Genomic DNA, 19,685 nt, shown 5'->3' on the forward strand with positions numbered 1-19,685 from the left:
GAATGAGAGATGAGAGGTGTGAGGTGACAATGAATGACAGGTGAGAGGTGTTAGGTGACAATGAATGACAGGTGAGATGAAGAATCACAGGTGAGAGGTGTGTCCAGATGAATGACAGGTGAGAGGTGTGAGATTGTCAGAAAGCAGATTTAATGAGGAGAGGATAGTTTGGAGGGGATAGACGAGGTTTAAAGAGGTGAGAAGAGAAGAACCCTATAGAGTTAGAGATGGACAGTCAAGAAAAGAAATAGCCGATATTAGATAAGATATGCCCCCTTAGCCCTGAACATAGACATGGACGTACATACAAAATATCAACAACGACACGGGCTTAATGACCAGTCATACAAACATTTATTCATTCACCCATGACATCAGATTTTGATACTACTCTACTCCGACGCACCTTGCACTCTCTCAGTCATACATCTACTCTAACACACATTCATACACATTCGCTCAACCAAGTCCTTTGACCCTTACATAGGTCACTAAATTAATTAATAGTCTTCCGTCAAGTTCCTCCTCAAACTGTCCAGGGAAATACTAATAATAACACTTTTTTTTTTACCAGGATAGTGTCCACAATAAAATCGTGATGATTATTCTCCTCTCCCTTGGAGTCTGACTGTTCAACCAGCAGATCTAAACGCCGAGGATAAACACTAATGCTATCCCACGCTGATGAACCACCATTGATGCTAACCCAATGTTAAATGAAGTTAAGCGATGCCCTCCCAATGTTGATGACGATCAAAGAAGCTACCCCAAGTTGACAAAGAACACGAAGCTAACCCACTTACCCATGCCGATGTAAATTAAACGTCTCTCTGTCGCCCACCCCAAAAGCTGATCCACAGTTCCGCCTTGATGAAGTAAAAATAAAGCCTGTCCAAAGCCCACCCCACAGCTGACACACAGTCTGGCCGTTTACTCTACAGGCGTAGATCCCAAAAGATCGCAGAGGGTCGTAGTCCTTTAGAAGGGGAGGAGCAGGGGTGTAAGGGAAATGGTTAGTGGAAATGGGGTACGAGATAGGGCACAGAAAATGGACCCTGGAGTCTCCAGAATGCACAGCCCATGGCCTGGAGCAGCCTGCCACCTGAGAGGCAATGCACAAACCCCATTATTGCATCAATAAAATACTATTAACATTTTTCTCATTCAACCACACTTCTCATTCAGACTTCATTTGTTCATTATTACACAAATCGTAGACCACTTTCATTCTTCACACATATTATTCGTAAACGTTAATTAACCTTAAAGATTTGTACAACACTCACATTGACTTTATATTCCAACTAGCTTTCCCCAATTTACTTTTGAGAAACGCCGTTCCCAAAACTTTGCCAAAAAATCGCTAAAAGCTACCCACTGCGAAACAGCCTTTTTTTTTCTCTGAAACTTTTTTCTCAGAACTTATTTTTAACAACCTATTTGTTTGCTGGAAAATAGATCATCTACCCGAATTATCTAAATATTATCCTACAAGATAATTTACCGATAACCTATGGAATACTAGGTTTATTTATCTTGCAACCCAAACTGATCTAATCTATGCTTTCTACGATCTTTTCTGTCATCTGCATTTTACTGAAAACATAGATGTATACCTAAATTATTTTACCCGTTTAACTTAGAGAATAAAACATATTTCAGCTATCAACATACTTGCTTAACTGGACAAGTGACACAACTTTTTTACGTACATTCATTCGTTCATTAGATAATTAATTATAATGAGAATAATAAACTATTTAACCATTAACTTTTAGAATTAACCGTTTAAAATACTTGAGTTATTTATTTGCATATTAACTTAATTAATTTATTGGCTATTTACAAAAAAATTAGGTTAGCTTACCTCAACACATGTAACTGACAGGACAGACGAATTTTGCCCACTTGGAATCCTAAATCCTTAAGGATTTGCACTAGGATTATTAGGCTAATCAACACTCCTAACTTGTTACTCCCCCGTTTTGGGAGTCTACAGCTAGAATATGCACAGAATACAACGAAGCTGAACCCTACTAGAACGAATCTTGTACAACTGAAGGCTCCAACAATCACACAAACTGTTTTCCAATGACAGTTTCAGAACAATTCTAACTTCTGTCTCTAAAGGTTTTTACGTTTATATCTAAAATGACTTCTAACCGGGACGCTTCCCAAACAATAGATCTCTATAGATCTATATAGTGATACAATACTGTACATATAAAGGTAGCTCACCTATCCAATGTAACATGTTGAAGTGGCAGGCGGGTCTACACTATTTCTAGGGCTTTTAATATTCATTCTAAAACAACTAAACTCTGCAACAACGAAACGATTATGTTCCAACAATAGTACATATTTAGTTTGATGGCTGTGACAGATATGGTGAATGACATGTGAGAGGTGACAGTGTTGGTCTTCATTTCGTGTGGAATGTGAGATAGTGTGGTATAGATTAGGACATGTGATGCATAGGACAGTGTGGTATAGGACATGTGATGTATAGCACAGTGTGGTATAGGACATGTGATGTATAGGACATGTGATGTATAGCACAGTGTGGTATAGGACATGTGGTGTATAGATGTATAGGACAGTGTGGTTTAGGACTGGTATAGACTAGGACATGTGATGTATAGGACAGTGTGGTATAGGACATGTGATGTATAGGACGGTGTGGTATAGGACATGTGACGTATAGCTGTATCGGACAGTGTGGTATAGGACATGTGATGTATTGGACAGTGTGGTATAGACTAGGACATGTGATGTATAGGAATGTGTGGTATAGGACATGTGATGTATAGCACAGTGTGGTATAGGACATGTGGTGTATAGATGTATAGGACAGTGTGGTATTGGACATGTGGTGTATAGGAATGTGTGGTATAGGACATGTGATGTATAGCACAGTGTGGTATAGGACATGTGGTGTATAGATGTATAGGACAGTGTGGTATTGGACATGTGGTGTATAGATGTGTAGGACAGTGTGGTATTGGACATGTGATGTATAGGACAGTGTGGTATAGGACATGTAATGTATTGTACAATGTGGCATAGAATAGGACATGTGATGTAAAGCACAGTGTGGTATAGGAAAGGACGTGTGATGGGGTATGTGATATGGTGATGGGGTATGTGATGGGGTATGGGATAGGACATGTGATGGGGTATGGGGTGGGACATGTGATGGGGTATGGGATGGGGTATGGTGTAGGACATGGGATGGGGTATGGGATAGGACATGTGATGGGGTATGTGATATGGTGATGGGGTATGGGATAGGACATGTGATAGGGTATGTGATATGGTGATGGGGTATAGGATAGGACATGTGATGGGGTATGTGATATGGTGATGGGGTATGGGATAGGACATGTGATGGGGTATGTGATATGGTGATGGGGTATGGGATAGGACATGTGATGGGGTATGTGATATGGTGATGGGGTATGGGATAGGACATGTGATAGGACGTGTGATGGGGTATGTGATATGGTGGGTGTGTGATATGGTGATGGGGTATGGGATAGGGAATGTAATGGGGTATGTGATATGGTGATAGGGTATGTGATATGGTGATAGGGTATGTGATGGAGTATGGGATAGGACATGTGATGGGGGTATGTGATGGGGTATGGGATATGGTGATGGGGTATGTGATATGGTGATGGGATATGGGATAGGACATGTGATGGGATGTGATGGGATATAGGATAGGACATGTTATATGGTATAGGAAAGGACGTGTGATGTGGTATAGGAAAGAACATGTGATGTGGCAAAGTATAGAACATGTGGTGTGGTATAGGAAAGGTTGTGTGATGTAGTACAGGATAGAACATGTGATGTGGTATAGGAAAGGACATGTGATGTGGCAAAGTAGAGAACATGTGGTGTGGTATAGGAAAGGTCATGTGGTGTGGTATAGGAAAGGTTGTGTGATGTGGTATAGGATAGAACATGTGATGTGGTATAGGAAAGGACATGCGGTGTGGTATAGGAAAGGTCGTGTGATGTGGTATAGGATAGAACATGTGATGTGGTATAGGAAAGGACGTGTGGTGTGGCATATGAAAGGATGTGCGATGTGGTGTGATGTGAGACAGCAGAAGATATCTGTGCAGAAAATGTGGATATGAAAGAAGGGGAGATATCAAAGCTTGGCTTCATCCAGCTGAATGAAATGGAGGCTGAGGACAATGAAGGCGACACAGACGACCTGTGGATCACCCTCAACAACATGGGCTTCAACCGGGCCCTGCAGATGGACGAGGTCTCTGTCCCTCTGTCAGTCTGTCTCTCTGTTCCTCCCAGTGTCTTTCCCTCTGTCTATCTGTTCCTCTTTCTGTCTCTGTCTATCTGTCCCTCTGTCTGTTTCTCTGTCCCTCCATCTGTTAGGTTCTGTTCTGTTAGTTTGAAGTTTTAACCTCTTCAGTGCCAGGAATTATTTTGGCTTGTGCTTCCTATTTGCCAGATGTTTTTTGGTTGTGAATAACGATGATAATAATTGGTATTTATATAGCTGAATCTTGTGCAGAGACAAATCAAAGTGCTTTCAAACCAGTCATTCTCATGCATGCATAACTCTAAACTTGATAAACTGAAGACAAAGAAGAGGCATGGGAAGGAAACTATTTTGGAAATAGATGGGTTTCAAGGTCAGACTTGAAAAAGCTGAGTGCGGGGACCTGACGAAGCGAAGAGGAAGTTCATTCCACAAGAAAGGTCCATAGACAGAGAAAAAACGGCGGCTGACAGTGGAGTGTTTGAATCTGGGTATGCGTAAACAGAGTGGGTCCGAAGTTGATCGTAGAGAGCGAGATGGGGTGTAGAGGTGAAGGCAGTCAGAGATAGGATGGGGCAGATTTGTGTACATTTATAACATAGTGCTGATCTTGTACTTTATTATGTGTGAGACAGGGAGCCAATGGTGATGTTGCGAAAGAGGAGTGATGCACTCAGATCTTTTCTTTCTGCGAACAAGTCTGACAGCAGAGGTTTTTTTTTATGCGCTGAAGGGACAGAATGTATGAAGCAGGCAAACCATACAATAAATAGGGAGTTACAGTAGTCAAGGCAAGAGAGAATGACAGAAATGACAGGTCTAGATGTCACATCGGTGGACAGATATATCTTTATGGAACTGATGCGCCGCAATTGACAGTAGCAGGATTGGCAGGTCTGATTGATAAATTTTTGCATGGACAGTTGTCAAGGACAACATCAAAGTTCCTGACTGAGCTGGAAAGAAGGATGGAGTTATTGCCAAGTTTGATTGTGTCAGTTGAGATGGAAGAGAGTTTTTGCTTAGCTGTGATGATGATTGCTCAATCTTGTCCGCTTTTAATTGTAATTTATTTTGGGTCATCTCCTTCAAAACTGTTGGACACATGCAGCATCCAGGAGGAAGTACTGGCCAACACCGACAGCAGTGGAAGCCAAACTGTATGGCACCCTGGAGAAGCTGCAACAGACGGCAGCCTTCATCGAGGACACTGGGCTGCTCATCTAATGGGAGGCAGAACGAGGAAGAAGGAGAAGAATTTAGCGTTATCCAGTTTTGAAAGTCCAGGAAGCAGTTGGATGTTTCTTGCAAGAGCGAGGACAAATTTTCAAGGGTGTCACTTTTCTGACGTTGAGTGTCATCAGCATAAGAATGATGGCTTACATTGTGGTGGTTGATCATTTTAGCGAGAAGAGCAGTGTACAGTGTGAAGATCACTGGGCCTAAAACAGATCCCTGTGGGACTCCTTGTTTGACTTTAATGGGTTCAGACTGATAATTATCAACGATGACAGACTGGAATTGGTTGGTGAGATATGATTCGAACCAGCAGAGAGCAGTGCCATTGATACCAAATGTAAAATGAAGATGGGAAAGAAAGATTGTGTCAAAGGCGACTGACAAGTCGAGAAGAGTGAGAAGGGAGATTTTTCCTGAGTCGGATGCTAGCAGTAGATTATTCAGGATGTGGAGCAGAGTGGTTTCGGTGCTGTGGTCAACACAATAGGCAGACTGAAAAGGGTGGAGGAGATTGTTGAAACAGAGGTGGTTGTTGAGCTGCTTCAGGACAGCTTTTTCAGGGAGTTTAGACAGGAAAGGAAGATTAGAAACTGATTGATAGTTTTTCAAAATGTTTGAGTCAAGGTTGGATTTCTTCAAAAGAGGCTGGACAATTGCAGTTTGAAAGTGGATGGAAAAGTTCCAGTGATAAGGGATGAGTTGACAATATTGGTGATTGTAGGTAGAAGCTGTGAGACACACTGGGAAAAGACAGAGGCTGATATAGGATCGAGCTGACAGGATGATTGTCACTTCCTTCAGAATTTCATGGACTTCTGTTTCAGTCAAGGGGTTGAAGGAGTGGAGAGGAGTGGAGTGCGTGAACTGAGGTTCAGGATGAGCAGGTTGGAAAGGTGTTTGGTCCAAGCTTGTACGAATATTTTTGGACTTTGTTGAAAAAGAAAGAGAAGACATTCGGGAGTTCAGATAAAGTGCAGGCAGAAGGAAGAGGAGTCCTTTTTGCAGTACCAAGAAGATTTGACATGATGGAATAAAGAGATTTGGTGGATGTGGCATCAAGAACTTGAGAAGAAAAGAAGTTCGTCTTCATTGATGAGATCATATGTTTGACTTTGTTTATTTGTTTTTGGAAGATTTGATGTGAACTTACAGTTTTGTTGATCGCCATTGCTGTTCCAATTGGAAACTCTTGTGTTTTGCAATGCAAATGTCTTGTGTGTGCCATGGGGCATAAGGTCTGTCAGGGAGCATGTGGGTAGTGGGGTGTGCATGTTCATCCAGCAGCTGAGAGAGGACAGTGTTGTAATGTGCAGAGAAGGTGGTACAGGAAGAAATTTAGGAAAGGCGTTCAGTTGTTTGAAAAGAAAAAGTGTCGATGTTGACAGATTTCAGGTTGCGATCAGTAACAGATTTTTTGGTTATGGTAGGTTTTGAAGTTTTAAGCTTGAAAATAACAGCAGAATGGTCAGAAGAAAGTTCATCAGTTACATTCACTGATGAAATTATGGCATCAGAGTCACGTGTGATAGCCAGTCCAAAGTATGGCTAGATCTGTGTGTTGGTTCTGTGATGAGCTGAGAGAGAGAATGATTGGACAGAGAGAGACATAGGCGTTTGACATCAGTGGAAGTTTGGTTGTCTAAATGAAAGTTGAAATCTCCAAGGATGATGAGTTTGCCAGAACGAATGTTGTAGCAATCAAGTAGTGTTTGGAACTCTTCGTGAAACAGAGAAGACACAATAGGGATGTTCTTACGACTAGGAAGAGGAGGATAGAGATAACAGAAGATGACTGAGTGACCGGGGACATTGACAGTGACTTTGAGCATTTCAAAAGAATCATGTAGAAAGGCGTGGTTGTGTGAGAAGGAAAGGGAAGACTCAAGATGTCTCTGTAGACGATGGTGATGCCACCTCCACGAGATGGTTGAGGAAGTGACTTGGTTTTGTAGCCAGAGGGGTCAGTTGTTTAATTTTGGGTTCATGAGGGGTAATAAGTTACAGAATATTCTCGCACACAAACCACTGCAAGAAAGTATACATAGCCCATACTTCTCTGAAAGGAAAAAGAACAGATTATTAGTATCTGATAGTTTGATGTTTACTTAACGTACTCGTTAGCAATGAGTGGTTCATAAATGTGAGAAAAACAAATTTCACATACTTTCTGGATATGTGTTATAGACTGTAAGTAAAAGCAGCTAAAATGAAAAAAAACCCAAAAAACCAAACCCCAAAACAAATGTGTCGTTGTATCTTTTGTACACATAGTCATGGATTATAATCCAAACTTATGGTATTCTACACATTTTCAGCCCATTATTCAGTTTCTTGGCAACGGCAGAAGAAATGCAGTCAGCATCAGATTGTTTCCTTTAGTTGTTGTTTTTTCATGAGAAATAAAAAAAATATCACACACACACACACACACACACACACACACACACACACACACACACACTTCCTTCACATGTGACGCCTGCCTGTGTCAGGCCAATCGCTTCATGCTCACTTTCAGACAGTATCAAAAAAGGTTAACAGTGACCCTGTTGGCATAATATCAAAAGGTTAACAGTGACCCAGTTGGCACAATATCAAAAAGGTTAACAGTGACCCAGTTGGCACAATATCAAAAGGTTAACAGTGACCCAGTTGGCACAATATCAAAAGGTTAACAGTGACCCAGTTGACACAATATCAAAAGGTTAACAGTGACCCAGTTGGCACAATATCAAAAGGTTAACAGTGACCCAGTTGGCACAATATCAAAAGGTTAACAGTGACCCAGTTGGCACAATATCAAAAAGGTTAACAGTGACCCTGTTGGCACAATATCAAAAGGTTAACAGTGACATTGTTGGCACAATATCAAAAAGGTTAACAGTGACCCTGTTGGCACAATATCAAAAAGGTTAACAGTTACCCTGTTGGCACAATATCAAAAGGTTAACTGTGACCCTGTTGGCACAATTTCAAAAGGTTAACTGTGACCCATTTGGCTTTATATCAAAAAGGTTAACAGTGACGCAGTTGGCACAATATCAAAAAGGTTAACTGTGACCCAGTTGGCACAATATCAAAAAGTTAACAATGGCCCAGTTGGCACAATATCAAAAGGTTAACCATGACCCAGTTGGCACAATATCAAAAGGTTAACAGTGACCCAGTTGGTGGCACAATATCAAAAGGTTAACAGTGACCCTGTTAGCACAATATCAAAAGGTTAACATTGACCCAGTTGGCACAGTATCAAAAAGGTTAACAGTGACACTGTTGGCACAATATCAAAAAGGTTAACAGTGACCCAGTTGGCACAATATCAAAAAGGTTAACAGTGACCCTGTTGGCACAATATCAAAAAGGTTAACAGTGACCCAGTTGGCACAATATCAAAAAGGTTAACAGTGACCCTGTTGGCACAATATCAAAAAGGTTAACAGTGACCCCTGTTGGCACAATATCAAAAAGGTTAACAGTGACACTGTTGGCACACAGTGCAGGGGAGGGAGGGTGAGTACTCCAGACTTTCGCCAGCAGGCAGTCCCCTTCTTTGAGCAGTGCCAGCATGATTTTGAAAAAAAACCCCACCACGCTTCTCCAGTGATTCCAGCACTGCATGACATTGTTCCACCCTCTCCATCACTCTCTCCCTGCCCTGCCCTGAACAAGGGGGTGTGTTGTCTTAGAGGTCAATTCTGGATCAGCCACGGAGTCATGGGGCAAACAGGGAAGCATTTTTTGCTGATGTATATATATATATATATATGTCATTGGGCACTGAAGAGGTTAAAACATGACAATTCATTTTGTGATGGCGCTCAGGTAGCTTGGGTAGATAGAAATGATCACATTCCAGAAAAAAACTTTTTGGAGAGCTCAAAAACTTTTGCGGTTTACACATTGTCCATTTACAGTAATTTTTTTTTTTTTTCATTTCATAAACTCAGTGGATTTTGTACATGTTTTAACAACAGTAATAATAATAATAATAATGATAGTAATAATAATGGTATTTATATAGCGCTGAATCTTGTGCAGAGACAAATCAAAGCTCTTTCGCACCAGTCATTCACACGCATGCATAACTCTAAAACTGGAGAAACTGAAGACAAGGAAGAGGCAGGCAAGGGAGGCTATTTTGGGAAGAGGTGGGTTTTAAGGCCAGACTTGAAAGAGTTGAGTGTGGAGAAGAGGAAGTTCATTCCAGTTGCAAGGTCCAGAGACAGAGAAAGAACGGCGGCCAACAGTCGAGAGCTTGAATCTGGGCATGCGTAAACAGAGTGGATCCGAAGCTGATCGTAGTGAGCGAGATGGAGTGTAGAGGTGAAGGCAGCCACAGAGATGGGAAGGGGCTGATTTGTGACAGTGCAGGGAGTAGCATGAATGAAATAATGTCCGCCACTGATGTGTGTGTGTTGCAGGCCTGCCCCTTCCTGCTCAGTGTGTTTGCGGAGTTTGGAAAGGCCACGCTGAAAGTGACAGAGTTGGACAACCCCGGCAAAACCCTGGAGAATGCTGTCTGCACTTCTGTCATGGCCAAGGTCAGCAACTGTCTGTGTGCTGATTACAGGGGTCATGGCCAAGGTCAGCCTTTGTGTGTGTGTGCTGAATACAGGGGTCATGGTCAAGGTCAGCCACTGTCTGTGTGCTGATTACAGGGGTCATGGCCAAGGTCAGCCTTTGTGTGTGTGCTGAATACAGGGGTCATGGTCAAGGTCAGCCACTGTCTGTGTGTGCTAAGTGCAGTGGTCATACATTTTCATTCCATACATAAGCAGAAGAAGACAGTCGACTCACATAGTATGTTTGCTCTGGTCAAGATACATCTAAGGTCAGGCTTGTAGATGAGTGATTGTGTGACACACAGAATGGGTTAGTCACAGAGGGGTGACAAGTAGAAGCACATGCATTCATTTGTCACACAGGGTGGCATGTGTAGTGAGTGTGTTATACAGACATTAATCTGTCACACAGCGTGATGTGTACAGCGACATGCATAGCACAGACATTGAACAGTCACAGAGGGTAATAACACTTGTAACACAGATATTAATGTCAGACAGTGTGATGTGTGTAGTGATATGTGTAATACAGACATGAATCTGTCACACAGGGTGATGTGTGCAGTGATGTGTGAAATACAGACATTAATCTTCAGAGTGTGATGTGTGTAGTAATGCGAGTACCACAGACATTAATCTTTCACAGAGGGTGACATGTAGTAATGTGTGTCATAAAAACATTTTAACAGGGTGTGATGTGTGTAGCGACTTGTGTCATACAGACATTAATCCATCACAGTGTGACATGTGTAGTGATGTGTGTAGCACAGACATTTATCTGTCATAGAGGGTGACTTGTAGCACAGACATCAGTCTGTCATAGAGGGTGACTTGTAGCACAGACATTAATCTGTCATAGAGGGTGACTTGTAGCACAGACATCAGTAAGGTGACTTGTAACACAGACATCAATCTGTCATAGAGGGTGACTTGTAGCACAGACATTAATCTGTCATAGAGGGTGACTTGTAGCACAGACATCAATCTGTCATAGAGGGTGACTTGTAGCACAGACATCAATCTGTCATAGAGGGTGACTTGTAACACAGACATCAATCTGTCATAGAGGGTGACTTGTAGCACAGACATTTATCTGTCATAGAGGGTGACTTGTAACACAGACATTTATCTGTCATAGAGGGTGACTTGTAGCACAGACATTTATCTGCCATAGAGGGTGACTTGTAGCACAGACATCAATCTGTCATAGAGGGTGACTTGTAGCACAGACATTAATCTGTCATAGAGGGTGACTTGTAGTGCAGACATTAATCTGCCATAGAGGGTGACTTGTAGCACAGACATTTATCTGCCATAGAGGGTGACTTGTAGCACAGCCATTTATCTGCCATAGAGGGTGACTTGTAGCACAGACATTTATCTGCCATAGAGGGTGACTTGTAGTGCAGACATTAATCTGCCATAGAGGGTGACTTGTAGCACAGACATCAATCTGTCATAGAGGGTGACTTGTAACACAGACATCAATCTGTCATAGAGGGTGACTTGTAGCACAGACATTAATCTGTCATAGAGGGTGACTTGTAGCACAGACATCAATCTGTCATAGAGGGTGACTTGTAACAGGGATATTAATCTGCCATAGAGGGTGACTTGTAACACAGACATTAATCTGCCATAGAGGGTGACTTGTAACACAGACATCAATCTGCCATAGAGGGTGACTTGTAGCACAGACATCAATCTGCCATAGAGGGTGACTTGTAGCACAGACATTAATCTGCCGTAGAGGGTGACTTGTAACACAGACATCAGTCTGTCATAGAGGGTGACTTGTAACACAGACATCAGTCTGTCATAGAGGGTGACTTGTAACACAGACATCAATCTGTCATAGAGGGTGACTTGTAGCACAGACATTAATCTATCATAGAGGGTGACTTGTAGTGCAGACATTAATCTGTCATAGAGGGTGACTTGTAACACAGACATCAGTCTGTCATAGAGGGTGACTTTTAACACAGACATCAGTCTGTCATAGAGGGTGACTTGTAACACAGACATCAATCTGTCATAGAGGGTGACTTGTAGCACAGACATTAATCTGTCATAGAGGGTGACTTGTAGCACAGACATTAATCTATCATAGAGGGTGACTTGTAGTGCAGACATTAATCTGTCATAGAGGGTGACTTGTAACACAGACATTTATCTGTCATAGAGGGTGACTTGTAGCACAGACATTAATCTGTCATAGAGGGTGACTTGTAACACAGACATTTATCTGTCATAGAGGGTGACTTGTAGCACAGACATCAATCTGTCATAGAGGGTGACTTGTAGCACAGACATTTATCTGTCATAGAGGGTGACTTGTAACAGGGACAAATTGATAACAGAGGATGATGTGTGAAGCACAGACATTAATCTGGACAGCTCAAAATGAGCGAAATTTGAGAACTGCATGAATTCTGATGATGCAGGAATGATTGATTGCATCATGTGAAGAGATCAGAGCTGTGATTCACTGTGATAAGAGAATGGCTGATTCATCATGCGAGTTCTGTGATAATTCACCCAGTAATGATGTGGGGTGGTGTGTGTGTTCAGTGGTGATGTGTGCATTCAGGAGAGAAGTCCAGGGAGAGATGCCCTGTGATGTGTGATGTGTGTGTCAGGGGAGAAAAGTCCAGTGATGTGTGTACGAGGGGAGAGAAGTCCAGTGATGTGTGTACAAGGGGAGAGAAGTCCAGTGATGTGGTGTGTGTGGCAGGGGAGTGAAGTCCAGTGATGTGTGTATGAGGGGAGAGAAGTCCAGTGATGTGGTGTGTGTGGCAGGGGGAGAGAAGTCCAGTGATGTGGTGTGTGTGGCAGGGGGAGAGAAGTCCAGTGATGTGTGATGTGTGTGGCAGGGGGAGAGAAGTCCAGTGATGTGGTGTGTGTGGCAGGGGGAGAGAAGTCCAGTGATGTGGTGTGTGTGGCAGGGGGAGAGAAGTCCAGTGATGTGTGTACAAAGGGAGAGAAGTCCAGTGATGTGTGTACTTGGGGAGAGAAGTCCAGTGATGTGTGATGTGTGTGGCAGGGGGAGAGAAATCCAGTGATGTGGTGTGTGTGGCAGGGGGAGAGAAGTCCAGTGATGTGGTGTGTGTGGCAGGGGGAGAGAAGTCCAGTGATGTGTGTACAAGGGGAGAGAAGTCCAGTGATGTGTGTACAAAGGGAGAGAAGTCCAGTGATATGTATACTTGGGGAGAGAAGTCCAGTGATGTGTGTGGCAGGGGGAGAGAAATCCAGTGATGTGTGTACAAGGGGAGAGAAGTCCAGTGATGTGTGATGTGTGTGGCAGGGGGAGAGAAGTCAGTGATGTGTGATGTGTGTGGCAGGGGAAGAGAAGTCCAGTGATGTGTGATGTGTGTGGCAGGGGGAGAGTCCAGTGATGTGGTGTGTGTGGCAGGGGGAGAGAAGTCCAGTGATGTGGTGTGTGTGGCAGGGGGAGAGAAGTCCAGTGATGTGGTGTGTGTGGCAGGGGGAGAGAAGTCCAGTGATGTGTGTAAAAGGCGAGAGAAGTCCAGTAATGTGGTGTGTGTGTGGCAGGGGGAGAGAAGTCCAGTGATGTGTGTACAAGGGGAGAGAAGTCCAGTGATGTGTGATGTGTGTGGCAGGGGGAGAGAAGTCCAGTGATGTGATGTGTGTGGCAGGGGGAGAGAAGTCAAGTGATGTGTGTACAAGGGGAGAGAAGTCCAGTGATGTGGTGTGTGTGTGGCAGGGGGAGAGACGTCCAGTGATGTGTGTACAAGGGGAGAGAAGTCCAGTGATGTGTGTGGCAGGGGGAGAGAAGTCCAGTGATGTGGTGTGTGTGGCAGGGGGAGAGAAGTCCAGTGATGTGGTGTGTGTGGCAGGGGGAGAGAAGTCCAGTGATGTGGTGTGTGTTGCATGGGGAGAGAAGTCCAGTAATGTGGTGTGTGTGGCAGGGGGAGAGAAGTCCAGTGATGTGGTGTGTGTGGCAGGGGGAGAGAAGTCCAGTGATGTGATGTGTGTGGCAGGGGGAGAGAAATCCAGTGATGTGGTGTGTGTGGCAGGGGGAGAGAAGTCCAGTGATGTGGTGTGTGGCAGGGGGAGAGAAGTCCAGTGATGTGGTGTGTGTGGCAGGGGGAGAGAAGTCCAGTGATGTGGTGTGTGTTGCATGGGGAGAGAAGTCCAGTAATGTGGTGTGTGTGGCAGGGGGAGAGAAGTCCAGTGATGTGATGTGTGTTGCAGGGTGAGAGAAGTCCAGTGATGTGATGTGTGTTGCAGGGTGAGAGAAGTCCAGTGATGTGGTGTGTGTGGCAGGGGAGAGAAGTCCATTGATGTGTGATGTGTATGGCAGGGGGAGAGAAGTCCAGTGATGTGGTGTGTGTGGCAGGGGGAGAGAAGTCCAGTGAAAGGCATGAAGGACCTCACTCTCTACACGTACGTGGGGGACGCCAGGGCCACTCTGCTTGTGGATAACAAGGTGCTGTACTCTCTCTGTGTGTGTGTGTAGTAGTAGTAGTAGTAGTAGTCTTCAGTTTAACGTCTTCCACTTTAAGTGATATTAGACGTGTGTGTGTGTGTGTGTGTGTATTTGTGTGTGTGTGTGTGTGTGTGTGTGTGTGTGTGTGTTGTGTACTTTTGTGATGACATAGACTTTTGTAAGTGTGTTATATATACATGTATGTGAAATGATGAAGACACATGCTGTGTGCGATCTTGTAGATGTGAGTGTGTAATGATGTTGACATATATAATAATGTGTACTTTTCTGTGTGTGTCATGATGTGAGTTGTTCAGTTATGAACTCAAGTTAAACTAGAGCTGTGTGTTATAATGTGCCATTATGTTTCATGATGTGGCATGATGTGTTGTGATGTGTGTTGGTCAGTCACAAACCAAAGTGACACTGGAGTTTTGTGTGTTATGATGTGTTATAACATGTCATGATGTGGCGTGATGTGTCGTCATGTGTGTTGGTCAGTCATGAACCAAAGTGACACTGGAACTGTGTGTTATGATGTGTTATGACATGTCATGATGTGTGTTGGTCAGTCACGAACCAAAGTGACACTGGAGCTGTATGTTATGATGTGTTATGGCATGTTATGGTGTGGCATGTTGTTTTGTGATGTGTGTTGGTCCATCACGAACCAAAGTGACACTGGAGCCGTATGTGTTATGACATGTCATGATGTGGTATGATGTGTGTTGGTCCGTCACAAGCCAAAGTGACACTGGAGCCGTATGTGTTATGACATGTTATGATGTGGTATGATGTGTGTTGTTCAGTCACAAGCCAAAGTGACACTGGAGCTGTATGTTATGATGTGTTATGACATGTCATGATGTGTCGTGATGTGTGTTGTTCAGTCACGAACCAAAGTAACCCTGGAGCTGTATATTATGATGTGTTATGACATGGTATGATGTGTCGTGATGTGTTATGACATGTCATGATGTGTGTTGGTCAGTCACGAACCAAAGTGACACTGGAGCTAGACTGCAGCAGGAGTGTCAACTGTGTCAGTAACCATGGCAGCCTGATTTACACGGTCACAGTGCCAGGACATAGCAGAAAGGTATATGGATATATATTGTGTGTGTGTTTTAGTGTCCCAACAGTTGGCTTATATCACAGATTGACATAAGTTTTACATTTGGGCCTACAGCAAAGTGAGAGCTGTATTATCAATGGTTTCTCCAGTCAATGGGAAACCATTTACAGCTTAGTCTTTTGTGAAGGACTACGACTCTCAAACTAGGAGGCAAAATTGCACTGGCTCTTAGTGCTGCAGCCTTGTGGGCGAGTTGGCCTTTGGGAACCATCCCAACGCCGACTGTCCTAAAACTCTCTTGGCTGAGAGAGTGGGGATATAACTTGGGCAAGACACTCTCCACTATAATAAAATTCTAGCCCAAATAGTCGGCACAGCAGTTGCCTCCTCTGCTGTTCTGATGGTCATAGTTGGACACAACTATCATATATGTGTTTTAGTGTGTGTTTGTGTCTTTGTGAGCGTTTATCTGTGTTAGTGTGTGTATGTTAGTGTGTGTGTGTGTGTGTGTGTGTGTGCGAGTGTGTGTGTGTTTGTCTGTGTGTGTATTAAACCAATCTGCGTGTTCATTATATTGTTGAAATAATATCATGTGATGAAAAAAACCCAAAGTGTGCATGTGCACGTGCGGACTTATGAAAGCAAGTGTAATCATGTGTGTGTGCTAGCACATGTGTGAGGGTATGCATGTGTGTGTGTATATGTGTGTGTGTGTGCTTGAGCTTATATCACAAAACAAATACCTGTCCACAGTATATTTAAGGAATTGAACCCATTTTGAGAATACATAAGTGTGTGTGTGTGTGTGTGTGTGCGTGGGCGGTATATGAGTGGGTATGTCTGTGTGTTGGGGTGTGTGTGTGTGTGTGTGTGTGTGTGTGTGTGTTACAACAGGTGGCAGGACACATGTTGCCAGGCGACGAGAGAGGGGAGTGGTCCATACGATGTGCAGAAGTCATTTTGAAATAGTGACGGTTGATGGTTCCTTGATGTAGTTTTATGTTGTGTTGTGTCTTGTCTGTTCCCTGTTGAAGTGACTGTTGATGGTTCCTTGATGTAGTTTTATTTTGTGTTGTGTCTGTTCCCTGTTGAAGTGACTGTTGATGGTTCCTTGATGTAGTTTTATTTTGTGTTGTGTCTGTTCCCTGTTGAAGTGACGGTTGATGGTCCTTGATGTAGTTTTATGTTGTATTGTGTTGTGTCTGTTCCCTGTTGAAGTGACGGTTGATAGTCCTTGATGTAGTTTTATGTTGTGTCTGTTCCCTGTTGAAGTGAAGGTTGATAGTCCTTGATGTAGTTTTATGTTGTGTCTTGTCTGTTCCCTGTTGAAGTGACAGTTGATGGTTCCTTCATGTAGTTTTATGTTGTGTTGCGTCTTGTCTGTTCCCTGTTGAAGTGACGGTTGATGGTTCCTTCATGTAGTTTTATGTTGTGTCTTGTCTGTTCCCTGTTGAAGTGACGGTTGATGGTTCCTTCATGTAGTTTTAAGTTGTGTCTGTTCCCTGTTGAAGTGACGGTTGATGGTTCCTTCATGTAGTTTTAAGTTGTGTCTGTTCCCTGTTGAAGTGACGGTTGATGGTCCTTCATGTAGTTTTATGTTGTGTTGTGTCTGTTCCCTGTTGAAGTGACGGTTGATGGTCCTTCATGTAGTTTTATGTTGTATTATGTCTGTTCCCTGTTGAAGTGACTGTTAATGGTTCCTTCATGTAGTTTTATGTTGTGTCTGTTCCCTGTTGAAGTGACTGTTAATGGTTCCTTCATGTAGTTTTATGTTTTGTCTGTTCCCTGTTGAAGTGACGGTTGATGGTTCCTTCATGTAGTTTTATGTTGTGTCTGTTCCCTGTTGAAGTGATGGTTGATGGTTCCTTGATGTAGTTTTATGTTGTGTTGTGTTGTGTCTGTTCCTTGTTGAAGTGACGGTTGATGGTCCTTCATGTAGTTTTATGTTGTGTTGTGTCTGTTCCCTGTTGAAGTGACGGTTGATGGTTCCTTGATGTAGTTTTATGTTGTATTGTGTTGTGTCTGTTCCCTGTTGAAGTGACGGTTGATAGTCCTTGATGTAGTTTTATGTTGTGTCTGTTCCCTGTTGAAGTGAAGGTTGATAGTCCTTGATGTAGTTTTATGTTGTGTCTTGTCTGTTCCCTGTTGAAGTGACAGTTGATGGTTCCTTCATGTAGTTTTATGTTGTGTTGCGTCTTGTCTGTTCCCTGTTGAAGTGACGGTTGATGGTTCCTTCATGTAGTTTTATGTTGTGTCTTGTCTGTTCCCTGTTGAAGTGACGGTTGATGGTTCCTTCATGTAGTTTTAAGTTGTGTCTGTTCCCTGTTGAAGTGATGGTTGACGGTTCCTTCATGTAGTTTTATGTTGTGTTGTGTTGTGTCTGTTCCCTGTTGAAGTGACTGTTGATGGTTCCTTGATGTAGTTTTATGTTGTGTTGTGTCTGTTCCCTGTTGAAGTGACTGTTGATGGTTCCTTGATGTAGTTTTATGTTGTGTCGTGTTGTGTCTGTTCCCTGTTGAAGTGACGGTTGATGGTTCCTTCATGTAGTTTTATGTTGTGTCTGTTCCCTGTTGAAGTGACGGTTGATGGTTCCTTCATGTAGTTTTATGTTGTGTTGTGTCTGTTCCCTGTTGAAGTGACGGTTAATGGTTCCTTCATGTAGTTTTATGTTGTGTTGTGTCTGTTCCCTGTTGAAGTGACGGTTGATGGTTGCTTCATGTAGTTTTATGTTGTGTTGTGTCTGTTCCCTGTTGAAGTGACTGTTAATGGTTCCTTCATGTAGTTTTATGTTGTGTCTGTTCCCTGTTGAAGTGACGGTTGATGGTTCCCTTGTGTCTATGTGATGTGGCCTATTTGTTCATGTGTGTGAGCCTGTGTGTGTGAGCCTGTGTGTGTGTGTGTGTGTGTGTGCGTGCGCGCGCGCATGTGTGCGTGTCTGTGTGCTAATATTGTATTCATTAATGTTAAATCTTTCTTTGAAATAGCTGCCATTGTTCTGTCCAAGGTCCAATCAAAACATCATTTACATCCATGCAAACTGCTTGACTATGAAATGTCACGCAAGTTGTCTGTATTTGTGAACATCACTTATATCCATGTAAAGTTCCTAACTGTGAAAACACACACAGATTGTCTGTATTTGTTCACATACTTACACCCATGTAGAGTTCTTAACAGTGAAGTATCGCACAGATTGTCAGTATTTAGCAACATATTTACACCCATGTAGAGTTCTTAACAGTGAAATGTCACACAGATTGTCTGTATTTGTTAATGTCATCTACATCCATATAGAGTTCAAACATAAACTGTCCTTTGTTGTGCAGATTATCAGTCTGCAGTTGTTGACATCATTTATAGCCATGCAGAATTCTTGGGTTAACACATTCATAGCCATGTAGATTTCGTAGGTCAACTGTGATATGTCACAAGGATTGTCGGTCTGTATTTGTACACATCAATTATGATAACAGCAAATTATTTTATTGCGCCTTTCATTAAAATACAATATTGCTCAAGGCACATCACATGAGTAAGATATAACAAAAACAAAGTATAATCACAATGACATTTATATCCTTGTAGAGTTCTTGAGTTAAGTGTGATGTATTGTACAGAATGTCTGTATTTTTTATTTTTAACATCATTTATGTCTTTATAGAGGTCTAAACAGTGATATGTTGCATGTCTGTATTTGTTAACAACATTTATGTCTGTGTAGAGTTCTAAACAGTGATATGCTGTACATTTGAATTTGTTAACATCAGTTATGCCCATGTGGAGTTAAACAGTTATATGTTTTATGTCTGTATTTGTTAACATTATTTATGTCCATGTAGGGTTCTGAACAGTGATACATTGTGAAGATTGTCTGTCTGTATTTGTTGCTAGGTCCCAGTATGATCATGCTTTGTCAGATTTTTTTTTCAAACAGGTAATGTTTTCCTGTCTATTTTAGTCAGATTCAGTCCAACAGGTAATGCTGTGTTGAACATTTTTTTGTTTCTGCACAGCTCCATTAGCTTAATTTCTCTTGTTGAAATAATAAAAGTGATTCTGATCTGA

At 42.6% G+C, this 19,685-nt stretch overlaps 1 protein-coding gene across 6 annotated transcripts in view; it reads left to right on the plus strand.

Annotated features, from left to right (window-relative positions):
• LOC143279916 (EF-hand calcium-binding domain-containing protein 7-like) overlaps nt 1–19,685 on the plus strand; it is a 54,783-nt gene extending 35,098 nt beyond the window's left edge. For 4 of the 6 annotated variants that reach the window (XM_076584246.1, XM_076584247.1, XM_076584248.1 and 1 more), the window contains 5 exons: nt 4,134–4,282; nt 9,955–10,074; nt 14,456–14,545; nt 15,537–15,644; nt 16,515–19,685. In XM_076584246.1, the coding sequence (XP_076440361.1) occupies nt 4,134–4,282; nt 9,955–10,074; nt 14,456–14,545; nt 15,537–15,644; nt 16,515–16,589 (542 nt within the window). In that variant the 3' untranslated portion in view covers nt 16,590–19,685. The remainder of the gene's footprint in view (nt 1–4,133; nt 4,283–9,954; nt 10,075–14,455; nt 14,546–15,536; nt 15,645–16,514) is intronic. The other 2 variants (XR_013054970.1, XR_013054971.1) reach the window with 2 other exon arrangements.

Source organism: Babylonia areolata, chromosome 3, assembly GCF_041734735.1.
Source record: "Babylonia areolata isolate BAREFJ2019XMU chromosome 3, ASM4173473v1, whole genome shotgun sequence".
Taxonomy (NCBI): domain Eukaryota; kingdom Metazoa; phylum Mollusca; class Gastropoda; order Neogastropoda; family Buccinidae; genus Babylonia; species Babylonia areolata.